Source organism: Triticum urartu, chromosome 7A (genome assembly GCF_056163025.1).
Source record: "Triticum urartu cultivar PI428250 chromosome 7A, HENAU_Tu73, whole genome shotgun sequence".
NCBI classification, from domain to species: Eukaryota; Viridiplantae; Streptophyta; class Magnoliopsida; order Poales; family Poaceae; genus Triticum; species Triticum urartu.
Genome location: NC_141879.1, coordinates 754181311 through 754207282, shown reverse-complemented (window position 1 = coordinate 754207282; position 25972 = coordinate 754181311). Strand labels below are relative to the sequence as shown.

The 25972-nt window shown below is 43.0% G+C and overlaps 2 protein-coding genes and 2 pseudogenes across 4 annotated transcripts; 3 read left to right on the top strand and 1 right to left on the bottom strand.

Annotated features, from left to right (window-relative positions):
* Positions 1–4970: 4970 nt before the first annotated feature.
* Positions 4971–9182, top strand: LOC125520234 (signal peptide peptidase-like 5). Its single transcript, XM_048685094.2, has 14 exons — positions 4971–5252; positions 5594–5752; positions 5840–5954; positions 6048–6170; positions 6354–6505; positions 6601–6783; positions 7026–7060; positions 7176–7332; positions 7433–7486; positions 7581–7673; positions 7805–7947; positions 8127–8197; positions 8317–8400; positions 8539–9182. Exons 1-14 carry the CDS (start codon positions 5124–5126, stop codon positions 8736–8738), a joined length of 1698 nt encoding a protein of 565 aa, XP_048541051.1. The 5' UTR covers positions 4971–5123; the 3' UTR covers positions 8739–9182.
* Positions 9183–10525: 1343 nt separating this feature from the next.
* On the top strand, positions 10526–12250 carry LOC125520198 (uncharacterized). 2 transcript variants are annotated; one of them, XM_087536344.1, is made up of 4 exons: positions 10526–11151; positions 11266–11394; positions 11655–11816; positions 11888–12250. In XM_087536344.1, exons 1-4 carry the CDS (start codon positions 10579–10581, stop codon positions 11999–12001), a joined length of 978 nt encoding a protein of 325 aa, XP_087392470.1. In that variant the 5' UTR covers positions 10526–10578; the 3' UTR covers positions 12002–12250. The 2 variants fall into 2 exon arrangements, with proteins under 2 accessions (XP_087392470.1, XP_048540995.2); XM_048685038.2 differs by having other exon boundaries at positions 10527–11151; positions 11655–11786.
* A 245-nt stretch (positions 12251–12495) lies between these two features.
* LOC125520197 (disease resistance RPP13-like protein 4) lies at positions 12496–18998 on the top strand (annotated as a pseudogene). Its single transcript, XR_015611375.1, has 5 exons — positions 12496–12626; positions 12723–14470; positions 14585–15642; positions 16306–18387; positions 18532–18998. The product of XR_015611375.1 is annotated as a disease resistance RPP13-like protein 4 (transcript).
* Positions 18999–20102: 1104 nt separating this feature from the next.
* On the bottom strand, positions 20103–23931 carry LOC147962901 (uncharacterized; annotated as a pseudogene).
* Positions 23932–25972: the final 2041 nt, after the last annotated feature.

Here is a 25972-nt window from a genome sequence, read left to right as displayed (position 1 = left end):
TTTGTTGTTGGTTTTTGCTCTGTATTTTTTATCACCCTGAATTTCTGAACTGCATGCAGGAGCTGACTTGGAATATGAACTTAATACCAGGGAAATTATTGGGCATCTTTTTATGTTTTGCAGAGGTGCCCTCTGTGGGCCGTGTATGACTTTTGTCAGCTAAAAGGTAAATAACTATTGTATATTTTCATGGCACACCTAGTGTGTGAAAAGTCGGAAATGACTAGTTTACGATGCTCAAAATCGATAAATTAGAAGTATATTGTCTGTTCTGCTCTTTATGTTTTATCCATATAACATTGTATCGTTCCACCTTAGTCACTACCTATCCTTTTTTCTGATTAATGAAAGTGTCTGGCCTAATCAACATCAATTCTGTTTGAAATTTCAAAGCTTTCTTTTAACTGAGTAAATGTTGCTATTCAACACATAAAATAGCACTGAATAGAAGCGCAATGCTGGAAAAAGGTAACTTTTGTTTGTGCTCATGAATGTGTGATTTAATTTTGTTTCAGGTTCCAGGGGTGCTGAAGAGTTGGGACACATTAGACAATGCAAAATAAACTTTGTTGTGTGAAATACATCAGCTTAAGGTTTCATTTGTTGTAGCTAATCTCTAATATTCAACAAACATGGCATAGGAATTCATTAATCCTCATCAGTGCGTGCGGTTTAATTTTTTTTCGGGTCCTCATTAGTGGGTTGCTGAAGATCAGAGGCTTTGGACAAGTTGTCGTAATATTGAGAGCATACCATTTACACTGCGGATAAAAACTTTAGTTGTCGTTCTATTTTTTTTGGATACTACTGCGTAGGCTTCAAAGGAGCAAAACATTTCATTGGTCTTCAGTAAGGAGCAGTCAAAGTGTTACCTCCAGTGCCTATGAGTTCGTTCTTATTTGTGTGTCGCTTGCATTTTCTACCAGTATAGTTTTGGTACTTTCGAGTTGTATCCGTCCTTTGCTCCAAGCTAGAACTTGGCTATTTCTGTCAAGACTAATCCCAATGGATGCTCCAGTACTGACCAATGAACAACTTGGCCATTCAAATGTTGAACTTATCTGGTACTTCTGGTTTGATGATGGATAGATTGATCTGGCTCGCTGGCATACATAATAAATAATAAATAGAAAATTGATGATAGATTGGTTCCAATACTGGTTGTGATGGGCTGGGATGGACTAGGCAACCTCGGCCACCTGATCAATGGTCTAAAACAAAAATTCCATGCAGCTATTCGTCTAGGATAAAGCACCTGCTTTTGTAAAGGATCCCATGTTGCAAAATATTAGGGTTGCAACGGACTGAGCAAGACGGTCGTTACGGATATCAATGACGGCACTATGGGAGTTATAGCACCAATTGTTAAGGAGAATAGGTGGTTTGGCCAAGGTTTCAGACTTGCAGCTTTATTTTTGAAGGCTGCCTTTCAAATATGGAGGCACATAGGTTAGCTACGCATGCTTTACACTTAGACGAGGGATGCCATGTGTGGCTTCTTCACCCTCATGACTCTTCTGTTATCCTGTAATCCGTTTGACCAATCAATGAAATAATAAAGCATGCTCCACTCAAAATGAAAATAAAAAAAATATTCGTCTGGGCGGATCATATTCGAAAAACGCTTCCTATCAACCGGCGGATTGCCGCGGCCGCATCCGCCACCTTCCTTGGATGACACGCGTCAAGTGAGGGCCTACATACCATCCTTCATGCAACAGGGGCTATGTTTCTGAAACATATGTAGTGTTGCAATGGTCTACGATGAGTTTATGTTTTACAACAAAACGCATGAAAATTTTCTGCAACATGACCTCGGTTGAATTCTTTTTTTTACAACAAAACCTCAAACCTCAGTTGCATTTTTTTCAACAAAACAGTTGTTGCAAAAAAAAAGTGCAAGAAGAGTTGTGTTGCAGAAATTATTCTGCAACAAGACCTGTGTTGCAGACATAAATCTGCAACAAGACCCGTGTTACAATGGTGGAGGCGTGCTCGGTCGATTGATGTGGCAGACTAGACGGCTCGCAGCCCCATTCTATTCCCATCATAGGTAGGGGAAATAGCGACCAATCGCACATCCCTTGTTTGATCTTCTGTATAGTCCGCCTCATTCGGGTTTTTTCTCTACCGGTTCTGAGAAGGATCTAGAACCTTCCCTAGACTTGATATTTTTGTTTTTCCTTTGTTTATAGAGGATTTTTCTTTTGTCGTTTTTATTTTTCTTATATGTTTCTTTGTCATTTTCTGTTTTTCCTTTCCTTTTCCTTTTCCCTTTTCCTTTTATTTTATTTATTTTCTCCAATTCGCAAAAAACAATTTATTTTTTAAAAAAACTATGAACAATTTTAAAATTTATGAACTTTTATAAAAATCACGAACAATTGTAAATTCATGGCCATTTTTTTGGAACTCATACACAATTGTTTTAAAATTCATGAACAATTGTTTAGAAATTCGTGAACCATTTTAAAATTTTGAACCATTTTGAAATTAATCAACATTTTTCGAACTCACAAACTATTTCTAAACTTCATGACCAATTATTAAATGCATTCATGAGCTTATTTTAAAATCATATATATTTTAAATTAAATTCCTATATATTTTCAGAATTTTGAAAACCGTGAACATTTATTTAACTGTTAAAAATATTTGAAAATCATGAATTTTTTGCAGCTCATAAACATTTTTTTCAATCCACAAACATTGTTTTAAATCATGAATATTTATTGAATTTGCCATCATTTTCCAAATTCGTGAGCATTATTTCCAAATTCAGAAACATTTTTTAAAATTATGAACATTTTTTGAATTTGTAAACATTTTTCAAATTTGAGAATTGTTTTTAAACTGACGAACATTTTTTGAAACTGAGAGCATTTTACAAATTCTTGAAGATGTTTGCTGGGTCATGGGCAACTTTTGTTTTTTTTAGAAACAGGTCATGGCCGACTTGATCAAGATCCAATGATGGCCTGATGCCATGATGGTTAATGGGCCATTCGCCAGACTGATGCCATGATGGGGTGTCAGAAACATTATCCAATAAACTAATTGCCTGTATTTAAAAATAATAATTGAGTTACTCCCTCCGTTTCATATTAATTGTCGCTGAATCGGATATATCTCGAGTGTTCATTGCACATTAAAAATATGTTCATGTAGTAACATAAATGTTGGCTCGACTTTTATAAATGCTTATACCATACAAAAAATGTATGTGACATTTAAAAATTATTCACAATGTTCAGAACAATGTTAGTGCCATTATTGAAAAAATTTACACAATGTAAACAAATGTTTGTGTAATATGTTTCTTGAAAATTGTTCGTACCATTCAAAAAAATATAGATTGCTTTTTTTAAATGTTCATGCTTTTCAAAGTTATGTTTGTGACATTTAAAAAATGTTTATACAGTATAAGAAAATATTTGCATAGTTTATAAAAATTATCATTAAAAAATGTTTCAAAGTGTATTTGGAAAATGTTTTACATGTATTTGAAGAAATGCTCACAAACATGTATTTGGAAAATGTTTTACACGTATTTGAAGAAATGCTCGCAAACATGTATTTGGAAAAATGTCAAACGCTGTATTTACAAATGTTAAATGTGTATAGTTTTTTTAGATTTATATGAAAACTTACATAGTGTATGAAAAAAGTAGACATCAGAGCATGTATTTAGAAGAAAGCAAATGTAACCATGTCTTTTACACATGTTAGATGTGTATAAAAATTGTTCCCGTTTCATATGAAAAGTATACAATATGTACACAGAAATGTAGACATGTGTTCAAAAAAGAGAGAAAAACAACGAACCCAACAAACCCCAGTGAAAATCGAAGAAAGAAATAAAGAGAACCAGTGAGAAAAAAAAGAAAAACCAAAGAAAATAGGAGAAAACAGAAGAAACTCACTTCAAAAAGTGAAAAAAAATAGGTCCTACTACGGTATTGTGCTGGCCCAGTAGCTGCGAGTCGAAAGTAAGCCTCGCAGTAAGTGATACCTAGCTCTAGCGCCGGCCCTCCCTATATACCTTTTTCATCATTTTCCCTAGTCGGTCACTCCATCATAACTTACTTTCCCGTGACTCAAATAGTAGTTGTTGCACCATCCACACACACACACAAAAAGAACAATAAAGTCTAGAGGTTCATCAACCCATGCATGCACGCTGGATCCCCACGAGGAGAGAATGGAAACTTTTTACGCATCTACTTGTAGAAAACCGTCCTTCCTTTTTCCGTCTCTGTTCGCGCTAAGAGGATTTTGTTTCCCAATGTGTGTTTCTTGTTTCCATCTTTGCAAAAGCCAATATATTTTTATGTGTCGCTTCGGATCCGGCGTGAGCATTTGGTTCTGTGTTCACCCCTTCCATGTGCCTCACGGTCTGCCCTTGTTGATGTCCGCTTTTTACACCGTTTTTCTTGGTCACTCTAACTCATGACAAAGATCCTCCCTCATAATAAAACTTACTTTAGATAGTTTTATATTGTTGTTTATTAGTATGAGGGAGGATCGTACACAATTTTATCTTCTTGTTTATCGTACTCTATTACTACTAATTAAACAGTGCAGTGTGGTCTGTGTGTGCGGTTTACTTTGTTTTTTGTTATTATTACACACGCACCGCACGCTATCTTCTTGTTTATCGGTTGATGAATTATCTTCATATACTCCCCCCGTTCCTAAATATAAGTCTTTTTAGAGATTTTTTTTTAGTAAAATGAGTGAACCTACACTCTAAACTATGTCTATATACATCCGTATGTAGTTCATAGTGAAATTTCTAGAAAGACTTATATTTAGGACGGAGGGAGTAATTTGTAATGTGGGATAAGGTACTTTACTAATTAATTAGTGTAGTTTGGTGTATGTGTGTGGGGCAGTTTGAGGAGGGCAGGGTAGCGTGCGCGCGTAACAAAAGAAAAGAAAAGAAAAGAAAAGAAAGAAAGAAAGAAAGAAAGAAAGTAAAAATAAAAGTCAACACTTTTGTCCGGAGTACTACTCGGTCTTGTTCCTCCTCCTTTCCCCTCCTCCTCGTCGTCTCCGGCCGGCAGGCGACCCCATCGGAACCACCTCCAGCCGCAGCTCTTGAGGAGAGGAGAAAGGATTCGATGGCGGCGTCGGCGGTGCTGGCGGTGCTGCTGGCGTCGGCGCTGGCGGGGGCGGCGGCCGGCGGCGACATCGTCCACCAGGACGACCAAGCCCCCAAGATCCCCGGCTGCAACAACGACTTCGTCCTCGTAAGCCGCTCACCCTCCCCATCTCCTTAATTTCACCCTCCCTCCCTCCCTAGGATAGGATAGGATGAATTCATGCCTGCTTTCGATTACTGCTACCTAGGGTTGGTTAGTCAGCTCATCCCGTGGCCGTTGGGAATCGAAATTGAAATAAGCTGCACTGCACTGGATTTGGACTGGATTGGGTTAGATTGGACGCGTAGGGCAGTGCAGGATTTGGTTCCTTGGACTCCATGCCTGCTTTCAACCTTTCTTCACAGAGAAAATGAAAAAAAAAATCTCAACTTTCTGAACCCCAACACACGCCAGCCAACACGCTCACTCGTTCTGTCTCGATTCACAAGGTCAAAGTGCAAAGCTGGGTGGGCGGCAACGAGGGCGACGAGTTCGTGGGCGTCGGCGCGCGCTTCGGCCCCAAGATCGTCTCCAAGGAGAAGCAGGCCACCCGGGAGCCGCTCACCCTCGCCGACCCCATCCACGCCTGCGCCCCTCCCAAAAACAAGGTACTTCTTTTCTCTCATGACTCAAGTTCAGGCATTTCACTTGGCCGTGTATGTATCTATTTATCCTCACTAATAAGAGTATTGCAGCTGGTCTCCGGAGGCGTCCTCCTGGTCGAGAGGGGGAAATGCAAGTTCACCAAGAAGGCCAAGCTCGCCGAGGCCGCCGGCGCTTCCGGGATACTCATCATAAACTCTGTCACCGGTACATTACATCCATACATCCGTGTGTGTTTTCTCGGCAAATGACCATTCTTTTTATTTATTTACGCCGTGCTTTGCGTCCACCCTGCTGCAGAGCTGTACAAGATGGTCTGCGAAAAGAACGAAACAGAGCTTGACATACACATACCCGCAGTTCTCTTGCCCAAAGACGCGGGCCAGGCTCTGCGTTCGCTTCTTACAGCTAATACATCATCAGGTAACAACCCCTTTGCTCATTGCTGCATGCTCATAATATTCTGATTTTTACTCTGTGAAAAATGTGAGTGCTTACTTTGGTTTTCCAGCCGGTTCTGACTTTATTAGGTTAATAACTTGGATTCTGGTTATTCGTTCTGCCAAAAATATATAGCCTACTGACATATGTATCTCTGTATCTTAGTTGGTGTGCAGCTATACTCTCCAGATCGCCCCGTAGTCGATACGGCGGAGGTGTTCCTCTGGCTCATGGCCGTCGGCACCGTCCTCTGCGCGTCCTACTGGTCAGCATGGAGTGCCAGAGAAGCCGTTACCGAACAGGAGAAGCTCCTGAAGGTTCTGACCTGTTAATCCTACAATGGTTACTTGTTATGCTTCTTCAACTTATGATGTGGGTGGGGACTGACATATGCGCTTATTCTAATGTAAAGGATGGACATGAAGTTTCACTGATTGTTGAGGGTGGAGGTTCTAGTGGCATCGTGGACATCAACGTGATATCGGCCATGATGTTTGTTGTGGTCGCGTCGTGCTTCCTGATAATGCTTTACAAGCTCATGTCCGCCTGGTTTATCGATCTACTGGTTGTGATCTTCTGCATCGGAGGTGTAGAGGTATGCTTTTTATATCGGACTTGCACCTTTACCATAGTTCCAAAATATTTGAGACTGCTGAAACAATAAATAACATCAGATGCTCTGAGTCTTCTTTATGCATGGCACAAATTACTATAAACTGACCGTGTTGGATAATATATCACGATTAGGTCAACAAACAATGCATTTTTCATTGATTGGTATGCAAACAGTTGTTTTAGCTGATGACCTGCCTAAACCAATGCCTTTTGTTTATGCAGGGCCTGCAAACATGCTTGGTGGCTGTATTATCAAGGTACACCAGAGTTGCCTGAGATTATGTCCTGCATCATTACCGCTCACCAGCAACAATAAAAATGTTCTGTTTACTGTCAGTCTATAACTGATTGAACGTTAATGGGATGTTTCAGATGGTTTACATCTGCTGCGGGATCTTTTGTGAAAGTGCCCTTCTTTGGAGCAATCTCATACCTTACAATGGCAATATCCCCATTTTGCGTTGTGTTTGCTGTTCTGTGGGCTATTTACCGTCAGTTCCCCTACGCTTGGATCGCCCAAGATATCCTTGTGAGTGCTGCAGCCGTCCCGTCTGTAGTTTCCAGGCAGAGTCTATCAATGTACTAGTAATTGCCATGTATCTATTCATATCTGACTCTGCTTCTATCAGGGCATTGCGCTGATAGTCACTGTCATCCAAATCGTCAGAGTACCTAACCTCAAGGTAATACAACTGCTCTTGAGTTTTAAGATCCAATTTTAACATGGCGTTCAGATTTGGTACTAGTTTACAAGTTTCTCTTCATGGCCATGATCAGGTCGGTTCAGTTCTTCTGAGCTGTGCGTTCCTGTATGATATCTTCTGGGTGTTTGTCTCCAAGAGTTTGTTCCATGAGAGCGTGATGATTGCGGTACGTGTTATGAAATGGCTATCATGATATATTTGGTGGTCCCATATATATATATATATATATATATATATATATATATATATATATATCTGGTCTTGTTGTTTAGGCTGATGCTGTTGCGGTTGTCATAGGTTGCTCGTGGTGACAATACCGACGAAGACGGTGTGCCCATGCTGCTAAAGATCCCGCGGATGTTCGACCCGTGGGGCGGGTACAGCATCATTGGGTTTGGCGACATCCTTCTTCCTGGCCTGGTTGTTGCATTTGCGTTAAGGTCGGTTTGCCAAAGGTTCCACCTTCCAGCCATTCTTTCATGTGAACAAGAGCAGACAGCGAGAGAGTTGCTATGTACTACTGGTGTACAGCAGATGTTTTAACACGCTGTTGTGTGCATTATTCATGTGGTTAACGACCGAGCTCAGCATCCAGTTTCCATTTTGGATTTTGCTGCAGGTATGACTGGGCTGCGAAGAAGAGCCTGCGATCTGGCTACTTCCTGTGGTCGGCGTCGGCCTACGGCACCGGTGAGCGATCCACGCCTCTTTTTCCTGTTGTATCTCGTGATATTTTTCCTTTTCACCCATTTGCGTGCGTGAAATGGCCAATTTTTGTAACTTGCTGGAACTTACTTTATACTATCCAGGGCTCCTGATCACGTACGTGGCGCTGAACCTGATGGACGGGCACGGGCAGCCGGCGCTGCTCTACATCGTGCCTTTCACCCTAGGTAAGCAAGCAAGAAAGAAACCAGCAGCACCATCCATTCATCTCTCGCCGGGATGAACTTACAAGTGCGGCGCATTTCGTGGACGCTGTATGTAGACGCTGACAGTGAAATGTGGATGGTTTGGCTGAATGCGTGCAGGGACGCTGATGTCGCTGGGGTGGAAGAGGGGGGAGCTGCGGAACCTGTGGTTCAAGGGTGAGCCGGAGCGCGTGTGCACCCATCAGGGCTACCTGCAGATGGCCAAGCCTCCTCCTGCTGCTGCTGCCGCCCATGATAATGAGGATGATGAGGATGACCATGAGGAGGAGGGCAAGAACACACCATCATCGTCTTGTTAGACAGACAGACGGGCGCCTTCATGTGGTGGCTTGGCTTGGCTTGGCTTGGCTGCTGTGTGACGATGGTGACTGCACTCTGTAGGAAGGAAGGAAGGAAGGAAGGAGATAGTAGTAGTGCCGGATCTCGGTCGTCGTAATCATCAGTAACTTGTATGTATGTATGTATGTATTGCCGCCTCCGCCTCCGCCTGTGGTTCAAGGGGTAAATAATGAAGAGAAGGGACGCGCCGTGTCTTGTGTTGCTTAGGTTGCTTGACGCCTCCTGTACTGTAATGTAATGTAATGCAATGCAATGCAGCTCCTCGCATGAGAAAGAAAGAAAGAAAGAAAGAAAGAAAGAAAGAAAAGAGGAGTAGAGGAATGTGTTTTGTTTTGTGTAGTGCAACTCCCACCCTGACTGATTGAAAGAAAGTATATATAGCATGTAATGTTTCAAATGGTTTAGAGCAGCTGCAGATGTTCCCTCCGTTTCAAATTACTCGTCGTGGTTTCTTTTGACATGGTCGGGGGCATGGAAGAGAGGCTCCAGAGCACTACCCGACCGCCGTGAAAGAGGCAAGCACTGCCAATCTATGCAATGCAATGGAATCCGCTCACTTGTACTCCCTCCGTTTTTTTTTTCCAGTTAGATTTAGCCAAATTAGATTAAGTTTTAGCCAAATTAGATTTCGATTCAATGGCTACTTCCAGTTTTTTTTTCTTTCCTTTTACTTGTTCTGCTAGGTTACCTCTCTCAGAGTCTTTAAAAATCTGAGCAATATATATGTTGGTTCTTTACTGGTAAAAATTAGAGATTATGTATATATGTGTGTAACCAGTTTTGTATTTCTTTCCATGCAGAAACACTATCATCTTGTACAGTATACAACACAGGAAGAAGTAGCTTTAGTTACTATCATCTGGACCCGTGGCTGGAGAGCAAGCTGAAGGTACCATCTGAATCTGATGCATGGTGGATCACAAGTAGTCAGTGAATACATAATTGGCGCACCTGTTTTAAACATCTAGAAACAATGTGTTTGGTGTATATGAAAAATGTAGGATGTACACTAAATAAATGTGGTCATCAAAAGCATATATTTGATCATGGTTAATTCTGTATTTTAAAATGTTAGACATGTATATAAAAAATGTTGTTGATGTATAGGAAAAATGTACATTGTGTGTGAATTTTTTATTGCCACTGTGTGAGAAGAAGAGAAGAGAAGAGAGCAGACGTGAAGGCAGCAATGTGTTGACAAAAAAGGCGTCCTACCCAACTTTGGAACCGATGTATAGAGCTGCATAGACAATTAAAAATCAATTACAAAATTTTCCAATTACTCGTACCAATATATATACTCAGCTAGATGTATGCCGGCAACCCCCTAGACTTTGCCCCTGATCCAACTGTTGGTGTTGATGCCGTGCAGCACGGACGTAAATCAGATGTTGCAAAGCAAATACGGTGCGGTTGAAATCACGATTCTTGTCCATGTAGGGAACAATTGATGCCGACCATACGTTAAGCAAGATTCGTATTTCAGCGCATGGTGTTGAAGCCTGTAATTTCTTTTTTTCGTTGCAACTCACGGGCACTTTTTTCGCTGGTAAAGAGAAAAGGGAAAGAAGAGCACAAGAAAGAACAGAAGAAAAAATACATTGCAAAATAGTACTACTTTTTTTTTTGTTCTTTGATGATGAGAAAAAAAAGGGAAGAAAAACACAGACCACAAACTGGACTGTCTAGGCTTATCCACTGCAACCGGAAGGCCCAGCTAGGTAGTATTATCTATCATGCGCCGCATGGCCCACCTCATCCTCGTCCAGTCGACCCGACCAGTCCGCCGGAACGGAGCTGATGGGCCTCAAAGCCGCCGTCTTTCTCTCCGTCCCCGCCGCCGTCACGCCGCTACCTACTACAATCCGCCGCCACCACCTCTCCCCCTCCTCCTACTCCTCCTCCAGGGGCAGCAGCGCGTCCGCCTCCCGGATTTCAGCAGCGGTCATGGCCACGGCGGTGCAGCCGGCGGTGGTGGTGGGCGGCGGCCGGGTGGGCCAGGCGCTGCTCTCCATGGGCCCCTCCTCCGGGGACCTACTCCTCCGCCGCGGCGAGGCGCTCCCGCCCGCCGCGCCGGCCGGGCCCATCCTGGTCTGCACCCGCAACGACGACCTCGACGGCGTGCTCGACGCCACCCCCAAATCCCGGTGGCCCGACCTGGTCTTCTTCCAGAACGGGATGCTGGACCCGTGGCTGGAGAGCAAGGGCCTCGCCGGCGCCAACCAGGTGCTCGCCTACTTCGCCGTCTCCAAGCTCGGCGAGCCCCCCGTCGACGGCATCACCGACGCCAACCCGGAGGGCCTCACCGCCGCCTTGGGCAACTGGGCACCCGCCGTCGCCGCCCGCCTCCAGAACGGAGGCCTCACCTGCAAGGTAGGTCCATAGTTACCTTCCACTGGATTTTCATTTCAGCTTAAAAAAGTTCAGTTCTGTCTTACTACTACTACTCATAGAGTCATAGTCCTGACCAATATCTGAATTTCTCAGGTGCTTGACAAGGACGCCTTCGAGAAGCAAATGCTGGAGAAGCTCATCTGGATTTCAGCCTTCATGCTCGTCGGAGCTCGCCATCCAGGGGCCACTGTGGGTGCTGTTGAAAAGGAATACCGATCCGAGGTAATTTTCGAGTTCCGAGCTATTGTGTTCCGAAAAACAACTGGTCCAGGGGCACAGGTTTTTAGATATCTCCGTTAATTACCTTTCTGAATTCTTTTACTGTACATCAGATCATTCCTTCAGTTTACTTCAGCGACTAAATTTCGTACGTATTAAATTAATGCTCCAGGATTGAGCTTTAGTGCTTGCCAACATATCTGTCCAAGAACAACAACACATAGTAATCTTCTGTCCATGTTTTTCCTTTTGCATGCATGCAGGTATCCAGCCTCATTGCTGAACTAGCATCTGCCGCGGCTGCGGAGCGGGGGCTTTCTTTCGACGACGGCATGGAAGAGAGGCTCTGCGCCTACTCCAGAGCCGTGGCGCACTTCCCGACCGCTGTCAAAGAGGCAAGCCCTACCGCTGCCAACCTATGTAATGTAATGTAATGGAATGGAACCTGCACTTGTACTACATTGTCGTCTAACATGTAAGCATTTTACTGTCGCAGTTCAAGTGGAGGAACGGTTGGTTCTACTCGCTCACCGAGAAGGCCCTCGCGCAAGGGAAGCCTGATCCATGCCCGCTCCACACAGCTTGGCTCAAGGAGATTAAGGTCATATAGACAAGGGTTTTTGTTTCATGTGCAAACAACGCAACGCAATGCCGTTTTGGGTTAAATCTTGAAGCAGTTTTTCAAGTGTTTAACCATTGATTGATGTTGTGTATAGACTATAGAGTATAGAGAACTCTCTGCGCATATATCCTCCATGTACGCCTATCGATCGAAAATAACCTTATGTATGTATGGGAAACACAAGTGCTGTGTAATTTATATTATTGGCAGCAAGCTTTTATGCGGTGGAGAAAACAACTAACAGTGTTGCTGCATGGAGACAGGCTATTTATGGTTTATATCCTTCATTCAGTTGCTGCAAACCGAAGATTCTGCAAAAAATAAATGGCCGGTGTTTTTGCAAAATTCAGTTGTAGCAGCTGTTAGCATTAAGCGCGTTCTGCCGTTCTGGGTATGTCATCATAATGTGTCTGCTGTCGCTGTTCAGAGAAGAGCAGAGATGACAGTGCATCTAGAGTGTTTGTGACAGTTTAAATGATCAGGGTGTACTAGATGTTGCATACAAACTGATTGACAGTGAGGAGCAGGCCGGGTGCGCCAGTTAGAAGATGACGGCGGCATATACTGTTGAAGCACTTGTTAGCCTGCAGATTGTCAGGACCTGGAGCTGGAGGTAAACTGGGCTAAGTGTTTAATCTGTTATAGTCAGGTTGCTCTGCTCACTCGGTATGAATGTCATCATATTGATTCCATCTTCCGTCTGTCTCAGATGATGAAGATAAGGAACAAGAAGCAGAGCTAGTAGATCAGACCATCCTCACTGCATAATCCGGTATCATTTTTTCTACTACATTTTCAGTTTCACCGTGTCGGGAATTGTTACTGCCATTAGCACAATTTGTTGTGTCTGGGATTCCCAAGTTCCCTGCATCTAGCATGTCAAAGTTCATTCCATCCTTGAAATAAAAAACATAGTCTGTGTGATATGCCACTGATATCAATAAACTCACAAAGCTATTAAGCTGATAGCAGTATGGTAAGCAAAACATTAACTTAATTTGCGATGCATCCACTAGACCACTAACATGCATGTTTTGGGTAATCAATTTAGCTGCTGTGCTGTATAAATGGAAAGTGAAAAAACCTTGATAAGTTAAACCCAGGCGCATGATTGTATACCTGATCTGAATGCTTTTAAACTGTACCTGGGTAGGTACCAAATTAAGTATACCCGAGTATTCTCACGTGTGCACATAATATAATATGCTGATGGATAGCTCATGTTTTGTTCCTGTACCCTTCTTGCTAAATGGGTAGCTCAGCTCATGGTTCTGTGTAGCAGAATATGTTTAAATTTTCTGGGGGGTACCCTTTTTTTTACTCTGAATATGCAACAGAAGTACTCAACACGGTTCATACATAACCCTGAACATTTATGGTCACTGTTGTTATTACTTGCTGTGTACATCGTTGTGTTTTCCGGGTCTAGTCCTTCACTGTTATAGTTTGAAACCACTTCATAACTCACAAGTCTCTTCACTGGTATCCCTAAAAAAAAGTATCTTCACCAATCACCGGTGGGAAATGTGAATATGATGCTTTGCTTCTCTTCAGCGGTGGGAATGGGAATGAGATGCTTTGCTTTAATTCTCTTCACCGGTGGCAATGTGATATGCTTTGCTTGCTTCTCTCTGCTTGTCAGAATGAGATGCTTTCAACTTTTGCATTGAATTTGTATCTGTCTTTCAATAACTTACCTTGTCTATTGAGTTGGTTCAAGTTTAATTTCTGTGTCTCTAGCTCTTACTTAAATTAAATTCCACCTGAATTGATTAATTTGGTTAACTCAAGGCACATTGATATCGCTTGGCGAAAAGAGAAGGAACTGTATTCCTGACATGTACTGTATTGCTGGTGAAATCAAATTCCACCTGAATTGATTAATTTGGTTAACTCAAGGCACATTGATATCGTAGGTAGTAATTAAGGAACTAGTATCTAATAATATTTGATCCTATTTATTCCTAACATGTACTGTATTGCTGGTAAGTAAATGTACTGTTTGCCCGCATTCCGAGGCTGTTTGAAGCTGTAATCCTGCCTCCTAGTATGAAAAGAAAAGAAAGCAAAGGAATGTATCAGAATAAAGCTGCAGCGGAGCTGGGAAAAAAAGCAGCAGCGCACTGGAAAAAAGTAATGAGCAAAGGTCCTCTCATCCACATCCTTTTGCCTTTGTCAGAGAGCACCTGCTGCTACACCCAGCTACTGTGCATCCTGCGGCTGGTGTAGCTTAACAGGAAGGGACACCCCAGAGGAGGAGCAGAGCTGCTGCTCACAGAGGTGACGTCTTCTCTCTGCCGTCGATCGTCTCACGGCAAGCTCGGGAGCAGGCGATTTGGTTCGACTGAGACTCACAAATCCAGCAAGGAATTCCTCTCCATGTGAGTTCCTCTTCACCAGGATCGAGTTGCTTTTCCGGAGCTGAATGAGCAGGACATCCATCCATCCATCTCAAAGGTTGGTTTGGTAGTCCAAGTTTTATTTGTCCCTCTCCTTACACCTTCCTAATTAGGCTTCTTGCTTGTTTTCCTTGTACCCTTCTTGAATTCCACTTTACCTTTATTATTACAGCAAAATCCAGAAAGTTCAATTAATGGCGATGGTGCTGGATGCATTTGCATCCTACTTGGGCGACTTGCTCAGGCAGGCTGCAGCAGAAGAGCTGGGAACGATGCTGGGCGTCTCCGGCGAGATTGACAAGATGGGCGACAAGCTTCAGGACCTCAAAAACTTCCTCGCCGATGCCGATAGGAGGAACATCACCGACGAGACTGTCCAAGAGTGGGTGGGGGAGCTTAAACGTGCCATGTACGAAGCTGCTGATATCATCGACCTTTGCCAGCTCAAAGCCATGGAGCGTGGATCATCCTCCGTAGATGCAGGGTGTTTCAATCCCTTGCTCTTCTGTATGCGAAATCCCTTTCATGCTCATGAAATCGGCACCCGCATCAAGGCACTCAACCAGAGGCTCGACACCATCAAGGAGCGGAGCGCTGCTTTCAACTTCATCAATCTCGGGTCCTACGATCATCATAGCAGCAATGTGAACGCCTCTCGTCATGGTGATCCCAGCCGCGAGACGTTAGGGGAGCTCGACCGGTCGGGTGTGGTTGGGGATCAGATCGAAGAAGATACTAGAGCACTGGTGGCCCAGATCATGCAAACAAGCGAGGAGGTCAATGGTGGTTGCTATCGTAGGTGTTGGTGGGATTGGCAAGACAACCCTTGCTCAGAAGGTCTTCAATGACGAGGCCATCCAAGGTGAGTTCAGTAAAAAGATATGGTTGAGCGTCAACCAAAACTTCAATGAGGCTGAGCTGCTGAGAAGAGTCATCATCGAAGCCGGAGGAGACGCCCAGTCAGCTGGAAATGCAAAGGCAACGCTTCACAGAAGCCTCAAGGGTGCCTTGATTGGCCACAAGACCTTGCTTGTAATGGATGATGTGTGGAACCATGGAGCATGGGATGGTGTGCTCAAAATACCCTTAGTCGATGTTGTTGCTTCAGGCAGCCGTGTCCTCATCACCACTAGAGATGAAGGTGTTGCCCGAAGGATGACAGCCACATGGCCCTACCACCACGTCGATGCATTAGCACCCGACGATGCTTGGTCATTGCTCAAGAAGCAGGTCAGTATGCAATTAAACACTAATGTCTCTTAATCAAGTGGATAGTCTATCTCCATCTATTTATTAACAATAATATGTTGCTAAGAGAAATTTTGTGATGTTTCGAATTAATATGCGTTGTTGTTTATGTGTAATTCAGTGGCTCGTATCTAGTATCTATATGGTATATTTCCTCTTGAACGCAAGAACATAAGAGGCTGTCAATAATTTGTATGGATAATATTATCTTTTCTCTTTTACAAATAATAAACTAAAAAAAAAATTAATGTCATCAGCATGGTGCTAAACAAGGAGATATACTATAGTGCGACTTCTTTTTTCTTATTTTATTTATTGCTACATAACACTGACACTCAAGTTTTGTTTTGCTAAGCCTAAGTAAAAATCAGAAAATTCGGATAATTATTACATGTATCATTTTCACTGACTAAGAAATATGAGTTGTATATTTATGCACAGATTTAAAGTATTGCTAATTTTTAGGCACTTTTGCCAACACTTGTACACGTTACTTTTCTTAATAAACCCCCAACAGTTTTGAGCTAGTAAAAGGGTGGCCACATTAGATGGTCCTCTTGTCTCTTAAGAGTTAAATTAGAATGCCTTAAAGGAGCTTAGTACATAGTTAATTAACTCTATCGGCCCCTTGAACTGCATTCACAGGTACTCTCAAGTGAGATAGATGAATACCACATCACTATGCTAAAGGACATCGGACTGAAAATTATACAAAAATGTGGTGGTTTACCACTTGCCGTCAAAGTAATGGGAGGACTCTTGCGTAGAAGAGGGGAGTCGCGTCGAGACTGGGAGCAGGTTTTGGATGATTCTAAATGGTCAATAACTGAAATGCCCCAAGAGCTCAGCTATGCAGTATACTTGAGCTATCAAGATATGCCTCCTCATCTGAAGCAGTGCTTTCTATATTACTCTCTTCTTCCTCAAAATAAAACTTATTATGCACATGAAGTCGTTGCCTTGTGGATTAGTGAAGGATTTGTTCATGGAAACTCAAATGATCTAGAAGAATCGGGAATAAATTACTACAAGGAGCTGATATATCGGAACCTTATAGAGCCAGATAAATTGTATGTAAATCACCTTAGTTGCAGCATGCATGATGTTATTCGCTCATTTGCTCAGTATATGATAAAAGATGAAGCACTCATAGTTCATGATGGAGACATCGATAATCTAACTAATCCTCATTCACAAAAGTTTCTTTGGTTATCAATAGAAACCAACCACTTGCAGTCTGGTGATATTGACTGGAAATCTTTACAGGGGCAGAAATCAGTGAGAACATTAATCTCAACTATTCAGATCAAGATGAAGCCCAGTGATTTATTGGTTATTTTTTCTGGTCTACGGATTCTACATATAGAATCTATAGATGTGGCTGCATTGGTTGAAGCATTGCACCTGAGATATGTGGCACTACTAAATACTGATATATCTGTACTTCCGGTGAACTTTGACAAGATGAAATTGTTGCAATTCCTTAGGTTTGATGGATGTATAAATTTAGTGAATCTTCCTGATAGCATTGTCAAGCTTGGCCAGCTGAGGTTACTTGATCTTCCCAGCAGATGTACGATACCTAGAGGGTTCCGTGGTCTGACAAGTATGAGGAGGCTACATGGGTTTCGGGCCCACATGGATGGTGATTGGTGCAGTTTGGACGAGTTGAGGCCTCTTTCCCAACTCAGATTTCTTGAATTAATACATTTGGAGAATGTATCTGCTGCTTCATTTGCTACAAATGCTAGGCTTGGTGAGAAAATACATCTTATCGACGTATTCTTGTACTGCACTAGCAAAGTGGGAGATGACGGGTTGGTCAAAGAAAAAGAAGGTGTCTCTGAGGAAGAGCAACAACGAATCGAGAAGGTGTTCGATGAGCTCTGCCCTCCACCCAGTGTAGAATTTATTCACATCGATGGGTATTTTGGCCAGCTACTCCCGAGTTGGATGATGTCCACGTCAAAGGTGTCCCTGAACAACTTAAAGTTTCTCACATTTTCTGACCTAGCTTGTTGCAAACAACTTCCCAATGGGTTGTGTCAGCGCCCCTACCTGCAGTTCTTTCAGGTCGCCCGTGCTCCATGCATCAGGCGTGTTGGGACTGGATTCTTGCAGGCTGTGGCAACTCCATTTCCGAGTTTAAAAGAGATGAGCTTAAGAGACATGGTGGAATGGGAGGAGCAAGTACAAGCCATCCGCCGCTTTGGCCCATTAATTGCAAACTGAGGCGTGCTCCTCCTGGCCTTGCCTCCAATGCAATGGCTTTGAAAGTTTTATACGTACATGATGTCCAGCACCTCAGCTACCTTGAAAACTTTCCTTCTGTTACTGAGCTTACAGTGGTTAGAAGCCTCGACCTTGAGAGGATCACCAATCTCCCCAATCTGCAGAAGCTTACCATCACCATTTGCCCAAAGTTGAAGGTGCTGGGGACTATCCCTGCACTCGACAGGTTGGTCCTAGAGGATTACGCCATGGAAACACTTCCAGAATACATGCGAGGTATAAAGCCAAAGCATTTTCAGTTATTCTGCCGGCCATGGTTGCTCTCTTCGGTAGCCCTGGGACAATCTGGTCTTGAGTGGGACAAGTTCAGCCATGTGGAGCATGTCAAGGCATATGCACCTGATGGAGACAACCAAAGGAAATGGTACGTGTTGTACACAAGAAGAGACAACCTCAAGTTGGATTCAAATATTGGCTACTCTTCCGTATTTGAAGGTACTTACAATAAATAAAATGTCAAGCTTTCCCTTAATTTGTTTGGGCACTCTCAGTCTGGCAGTTTGTAAGTTCGTTTTGCATCACAAAACCGTGACCATGAGGAGTATGCCGACACACTAATGCAAGTCGTCATTGATCCAGATATGAGGTTCACAAACACTTGGGTCTGGCTGTCAGGTAGCATAATGAACCAACTGAGCATTTTGCATGACTCAGAACTCTTCAAGATGGGCGAGAATGGTTCTTGCCTGAATGGCAGTAAACTGAAGTTATCAGATGGCTCGGATGTCGGGGAATACATCATGAGTTAAATGCACTGGAGGTCCTAAAAGTTTCGTCGTTGTGTCACTTTAGTCCTATTTCTTTGAAAATGCCCCTTTAGGTCCCAATTCTTTCATAAGTGGTTCACCCGAGGTCCTTTTCTTCACTAGCGCTCGCTGACCTGCCCTCGTGGCGCGTTGACCCACGCCACGTCGACACAGGGGCTGCGGAGGCTGCTCTTTTTTACAAAAAACCCCTTAGAAACACTCTTCTTCACATTCCCCGGTCCCTTGCTCTATTTCTTCCCCAAATCCCCCTCTGTCTCTCCTGTGCCCTAACCCTAGCCATGGCCGGCACTTCAAGCTCCTCGGCAGGGAAGCAGTTGAAGAAGAGGAGCATGGTAGCGTCGTCGTCAGCGCCACCGCCGCTGCCAGTGCAAGCTCCAATTTCGTCTGGTATGTTGCCGCTCGTGGCTTGCCCTTGCTGCCATGTCCGTGACACCATTGTGCTCCGTTCGAAATCTACTGCCAACCCTGGACGGGTGTTCTACAAGTGCCCCAACCATCGTGTAAGAACCAAGAGTTTGATGTTTTGAAGCCTTTATCTTTGATTCTATCCCATTTCTCTTTTTCTGAATGTGTCAAATTCGTCCAGGTTGGAACGAATCCATGCCAGCACTACTACTGGGAAGATGGCCCAGATAACTATTTTGATTTTCTGGTTAAGAATGGCCACATATCTATTGCAAGAACAGGAAGATCTAGAGGTATCTCTGGCCATTCATTGGGCGACATAGAAAGTGAAGAGGCAGAGGAGGAAGAAGACAGGGGTGTTGAAGTTGAGAAGATTTGCAATGGTGTGATGATTGATGTTGTGAAGAAGCTGGATGAGCTGATCTGCCTAGTTAGGATGTTCTTGTTTTGTATTGTCACTTTGTTGGCTGTGATGGTTTATGTAGTGGCTCTGAAATGAATGAAGTACATGTAAGCACTATTGGGATGAACTATTTGAATGAAGTGTTTAATCTGAATTGAAAAGCAAGATTGAGATTTTGGAAGCATTTTGATCTAAATGAAGTGTTTGATTTGAATGAAAGTTAGCTTATTTTTACTCTTTTTTGTCTCATGGACGGTCGAGGCGATCGTCCACATTGATGAATAGCTTCATTTTGGTCAATGTGGACGGTCGCGGTGATCGTCCACATTGATGAATAGCTTCATTTTGGTCAATGTGGACGGTCGCGGCGATCGTCCACATTGATGAATAGCTTCATTTTGGTCAATGTGGACGGTCGCGGCTATCGTCCACATTGATGAATAGCTTCATTTTGGTCAACGTGGACGGTCGCGGCGATCGTCCACATTGATGAATAGCTTCATTTTCGTCCACATTGAGAACAACAAAGCTCACACAATAGTTCATTTCCAACATTGCATAGTTCACAGAATAGTTCACTTGGCCATACTAGTACTAGGCAAGCACATAAACATGCCCTGCTTGTCTAGTTCAAAAGACACTGTTGATGGTTTGGATGAAACCTACATCATGAGAACACTAGGTTTAATTTCAAACCAATCAGTGCTAGCCCAAAAGAAGCTTTTTAGTTTTCAAGCTCAAACTACAACATCAGAACACTTTTCTTCTTCTATACTTCAGGAACTGTGTTCTCCTTGGTCTTCACTACCCTTTTCTTCCTCTACCTTTTTAAACCAAGAGTTGTTGTAGTAGGTCTTGGCTTTGGAATAGTATCTCTACAGTTTGCAATGAATGCACTTTCTGGTAGAGGGCCTTGAGCAGTGGTTTGAGACTGCTGAGTTGATATGGCCTGAAAGAACAAAAAATATTTTGAGTTTGAAATGGTTTGAGATCAACACAGTTAACTTGAGTATTACAACATACTTGTTCCTGTAGTATCTCCAACACTGAAACATTCTGCTCATACACATGTGTTGTGGTAGATGCAGCCACACTAGTGCTATCAGTTTCCTTGCAAGATACAAATAGAGATCAGCCACACTAGAGCCAGCAAAATATAGATCAGAACAGGATAATTAATTGTACCTTTGGTTTGGACAAAATCTTCCTCTTCACTGGAAGCTTTTTCTTGGTTGCTTTTGTTGCTGGTTGACAAACTCCAGCTTGAGCAGCAGGTGCATCTTCACCAGCTGGTGTTGCTTCAGCAGGTGCATCTTCACCAACAGGTGCTGCTTGACCAGCTGCATCTTGACCAGTTGCTCCTGCTGGACCCCTTCCTAGCTGAGGGCACTTTCTCTTGTTGTGCCCTTCTGTATTGCAAACACTACAATGGCCTACAATTCCATGTCTACTCATCCTTCTTCCCTCTTCCTCCTCAACTGGATTCTTCTTTCTTTTTGTACTAGGCCTTCCAACAACTTTCTCATACCTTGGTGGTTTAATTGCAACACCATTAGTTTTGGGCCAATCTTTAGGATCTCTAGTTGGCATTATGACATGACCATAAGCTTTCTTAAATGCAGCTATGCTGTAGCAATGTGACACCACATCTTCAGGTTTAATCCTATCATGCCTTAAACAAGAAATACCATGTCTACATGGAATTCCAGTGAGCTGCCAGTATTTGCATGTACACAACATCTTAAGTATGTCAACAGTGTACTGTCCAGTCAAACCTTTGACTTTGAAAATCCCTTTTCCAGCAGGGTATGCAATGCAGTTATTAGACATCTCTATCTGTTTGTCTAGATTCTTCCTTATCTTTGGACATAGAGTCCCACACCACTCCTCTGCCTCCTTGTTTTTGCTATAATACCTAGTAGTCAACTGATCCTTGATCTTTTCTAACATAGTAATAATGGGCAACTCTCTAGCATCAAGGATATACCTACATAGTAAATTATGTGATACTATGTTAGTTATCTAGCAGCTCACAAGTAGAGAGATCATTCAAATAATTAAAGGCAGAGGATAACTGACCTGTTGAAAACTTCACAATTGTTATTGAGAAGTAGGTCACACTTAGGAAGTTCTCTGAAATAAGCTTTACACCATGTACTAGGATTAATTGCCTCCAAATACTCATATCCCTCCTGGGTCAACTCTTTCATCTCTGCCATTCTTGCAAGCCAATCTGCCCTAGTGGTGGCCCTTGCAATTTGCCACAATTTGTTTTTCAGGATATCCCCTTTCCAGTTCTTGGCAAAGTTTTGATGTAGATGCCTTACACAAAATCTATGTTCAGCATCAGGGAAAACAACTTCTACTGCATTGATCAACCCCTGCATTCACATAGAAATACAATTAGATTACCAAACAAACACATGAAAACACAAATAATAAAGGAAGTGTGCATTACATACTAAGATACCTTTTGTCTATCACTCATCAGTGTCCATGGGGCAGTGTTGCGTATGAGAAGTTCCTCTTTTAATGTGTTCAAAAACCACATCCATGCGTTCTTGTCCTCAACTTCTACTACACCTATGGCAATAGGGAAGATACAATCATTGGGATCAATTCCAACAGCAGTCAACATAATTCCCCCATATCTAGTCTTTAGGTGACACCCATCAATGCATATGACAGGTCTACAACTAGCTAAAAACCCTCTTTTGGCAGCATCCAATGACATGTACAGGCTCTCAAACTTCCCATCCTTAACTGTTAGAAACATGCTGCTCCCAGGATTAGTTGTTCTTATTTCTTCTGCATAGTCCCATAGCATGTCATATTGCTTCAGTTCATCTCCTTTTATTTGCTTTAGTGCAATCCTTCTGGCCCTTGAAAGTTTGCTCCTTGTTGTGGTCATATTGAAATCAAGCTGCACTATCCTTGCAAAGTCCTGAAGAGACATTTTCTCATCTGCCCTGAATTTTTCCAAATATCTATTTGCTAAGTATCTTGCAGTAAACTGTTGCAGCTCCCATTCCTTTGAGCATGTGTGTTCTCCAATGTATTTCTTCACCACAAAGCTCTTTGTCCTGCTATCAGGTGCAGCAAACAAATACCAAGGACAACCCTCCACACAATGAGCCCTAACTCTCTGCTTATCATTAAGATATTTGATATGCACTCTATTCTGCACAATGTATTCCTGTATTGCTCCTCTAAGCTCAATTACTGATAGAAACACCATGCCAATGTGGAAATCAAGTTCCTTCATGTTCTCAGGCCTGAATCTTTTAAGCTTTACCTTCTTCTTCTTTTTCTTCTGTCCATGTTTGTCCTTCACTTCAACTTCTTCTTCAGATTTAACATCCTCAGCATCTGAATCTTTGAGTTCAACCAATTCTTCTGAATCATAGTCACTATCATCATTCCACTCTGATTTCCTCTTCTTTTTCTTCTCATGCTTGTCATCAACCCATTCTGCAAACAGATCATCATCATCCTTCTGAACTTCATTGTCAGAGTCAACCCACTCTGAGCCACTACTACTGTCATCAGTTTCTTGCTCATGCACTTCCACTCTTTCTCTTCTCTTATTTGTTCTCTCCTTTTGTACATCTGTCTCAGCCCTTGTCCCACTGCTGTTGCCCACATGTGCTTCATTTAGCTTGCCCTTCATAGCTTTGGTCTTTAGTCTAGGACTATTCCTGATATGCAAATTAACACCATGCTTTGTTGGACTAAGCACTGGTGGAAGCTCAGTAGATCCAGTGATGCACACATCATCAAAGCCTATGTTACCAGTTAATTCTTTGTGATCAACATATAGCTGAAAATGCTGAAACTTAGGAACAACAACAGACATGCTAAGTGTGTCTGTATCCCTGTCAACAATCCATAGTCCTGTATCCAAATTCATACCAGGGAGCAGCCAATAAACATTACACTGGGCCATATCATATCCTAGCTGCAGCAGAAAGTCTTTGATCCAAAGTGGAGACCATGTCTCAACTTCACATCCATCAAAATACTCGATTTTTCCATCAATATAAGACTTGTTCGACCCAAATCCACAAAACAGCCCACCATAATTGATTTCAATAGAAAACACTTCTTCATTTGGTCCTATCATTACAATGGAAACAATTTGTCAAATTTCAATTGATGTATTGCAGCGAAAAAATTACAAAAGAAGTGGTCTTTTGGAATTTAGAACTGAAACCCTAACCCTAACCTCAAATCAGAGCATGTGGTTTCGGAATCCTAAATGTGACAGTGCAAACCAAAGTAAATCTATGACTATGGCACAGTCCTTGCGGATTAGAAGCACTATAGGAGCAAAGGAGCGACAAGATTAGGGTTCTTACCGTAAGAGGGAGGAGGATCGCCCACTGGCCGTCGCAGAGGGGGCATCTTGACGGGCACCCGCTCAGATTGCTCTCCAGATCACCTCCGCTCGTCGCCGGCGCCGCCGCCGATCGCCTCCCGTGTCGCCAGATTAGCCCCGAAAGAGGAGATGGGATGCCACTGAGAGGGGAATAGATGGGGAGGGGCTTATTGCAAAATTTCTCGCCTGTCGGATGGGCCCTGTGTCGACGTGGCGTGGGTCAACGCGCCACGAGGGCAGGTCAGCAAGCACTAGTGAAGAAAAGGACCTCGGGTGAACCACTTATGAAAGAATTGGGACCTAAAGGTGCATTTTCAAAGAAATAGGACTAAAGTGACACAACGACGAAACTTTTAGGACCTCCAGTGCATTTTCATTGGTGCTGCAGGATATCCTCTCCGTCCCTGGCTCCTCACACCTTACCATGACCTCTCAGACTCAGATTCCAAACTAGAGTTCAATAGGAGAATACACTCTGCAACTACAGCCGTCGCACTGAGGGCGCTGGCAAGGTTGAAAGGCACATGGAAATGCCTGCAGGGAGAAGGGTGGCATCCAAATGATCAACGTGACGTGTTCTTGACCATCCACACGTGCTGCATGTTGCATAACATAGTGATAGACATGGAGGAGGAGGAGGGTGCAGGCATGCCGAGTGATCAGGAGGACAATTACATCGAGCAAGTGCGGCGGGTAGCAGATGAGGACGCCATCAGGGTGAGGGATGCACTATCCCAGCATTTGGTTGCATCTGGAGGTAAATTACCATGTCTTGGTGTGTTTGTTTGAACTTTGTCTATTTAATTAATCTGCAATTCCCTCTTTCATTTGTTGTTGGTTAGTCCACACAATGGCTGCAGAGGAGGAACAAGAAGCAGTTGTAGTTGCATCTGGCCCAGGAGATGAAAACAAGGAATAAGAAGCACAACGACAACGTTCTCCTCACTGAATTTGGTATTCTTTTTTTCCCCCTGCTATTAATGGTGCTTCAAGTCGCAGATCTCTTCTTAGTTCCTTCTTTTGCAAGGGTGACATTTAATCAGTGTGCAAAGTAGAATGTAACCTACTAACGGAGGGAGTATATACTTTGACAATGGAAAAGCTTGATACGACTTAAACCCCGCTCAGTCAGGTTAGAAGCGATGCTGCAAAAACATGAATTTATGTGGCAAAGACAAATTTTTGTGTACCTTATATATTGTCAACAGCAAGCTTTTGTGATCGAGAAGACAATTAATAATGTAGGTGCATGGAGACGGCGTGTTTGTGATTTGTATTATTTCAGTTGTTGCTTTTCTGTAACCTAACGCTTTTATTTATGGGTCGAGTAAAAAAATACTGTAGCTGCATGAAGACTATTTGTGATGTCTATCCTTCAGTTGGCAAACATGCATAATGGCAGTGAGTGTTGTATGTTTATGAACGGCCTGATGGAAAACATCGGCTGACTATCGTCGTACTGTCCAAGCACTTGTTGGCCTGCACATTCTTTCACCGAGAATCGGCCTGATGGAGTATATGTGTTATCAAATCTTAGAACATGGAAACCGAGACTGAAAGGTCGAACAAGAACTCGATCAGGAGAGCCGGCCATGCATGCTTGAGTAGATCGAACCTGCTAAATTAACCATCATGAGATAAGACCATGGACTGGAATATACATGCAATATTGTCGGATTATAACAGCTGAATCACCATTGTGCCATAATATCATGTACATATATATACATAATGGATTGTTGTACGTATTTGGCAAGTGAAATTCAGAGGTTGGAGAGATGAACGATTAGGAGGGTCGAGCATACTTCATCTGATGGTACCTTTCTGTTAGATAGTTTCCAGAACAGATGAAATTTCAAGACGACCGATGACTGCATGTATACTTCATCAGGTTGACGCACGTGCCGCTTGTTGATGCATTGGTTGGCGGCTGCGGCGACATGTTCTTTTCTGTAGCCTGCACTGGACTTTTTCCATTGGCAAATCTGGCCAGAGAGTTCTTCACAGATCGGAAGGTCAATTTGCATTGGTTTCTCAGGATTACTGTTGGGTTGGTATTGTTTCTCG

Excerpts from the sequence above, each read along its gene's own strand:
- LOC125520234 (XM_048685094.2), top strand. The coding sequence starts at position 5,124 with ATGGCGGCGTCGGCGGTGCTGGCGGTGCTGCTGGCGTCGGCGCTGGCG. Across the intron at positions 7,487-7,580 it reads TCAGAGTACCTAACCTCAAG|GTCGGTTCAGTTCTTCTGAG; the intron begins GTAATACAACTG and ends GGCCATGATCAG. Across the intron at positions 8,198-8,316 it reads GGCGTCGGCCTACGGCACCG|GGCTCCTGATCACGTACGTG; the intron begins GTGAGCGATCCA and ends TATACTATCCAG.
- LOC125520198 (XM_087536344.1), top strand. The coding sequence starts at position 10,579 with ATGGGCCTCAAAGCCGCCGTCTTTCTCTCCGTCCCCGCCGCCGTCACG. Across the intron at positions 11,152-11,265 it reads ACGGAGGCCTCACCTGCAAG|GTGCTTGACAAGGACGCCTT; the intron begins GTAGGTCCATAG and ends TGAATTTCTCAG. Across the intron at positions 11,395-11,654 it reads AAAAGGAATACCGATCCGAG|GTATCCAGCCTCATTGCTGA; the intron begins GTAATTTTCGAG and ends GCATGCATGCAG.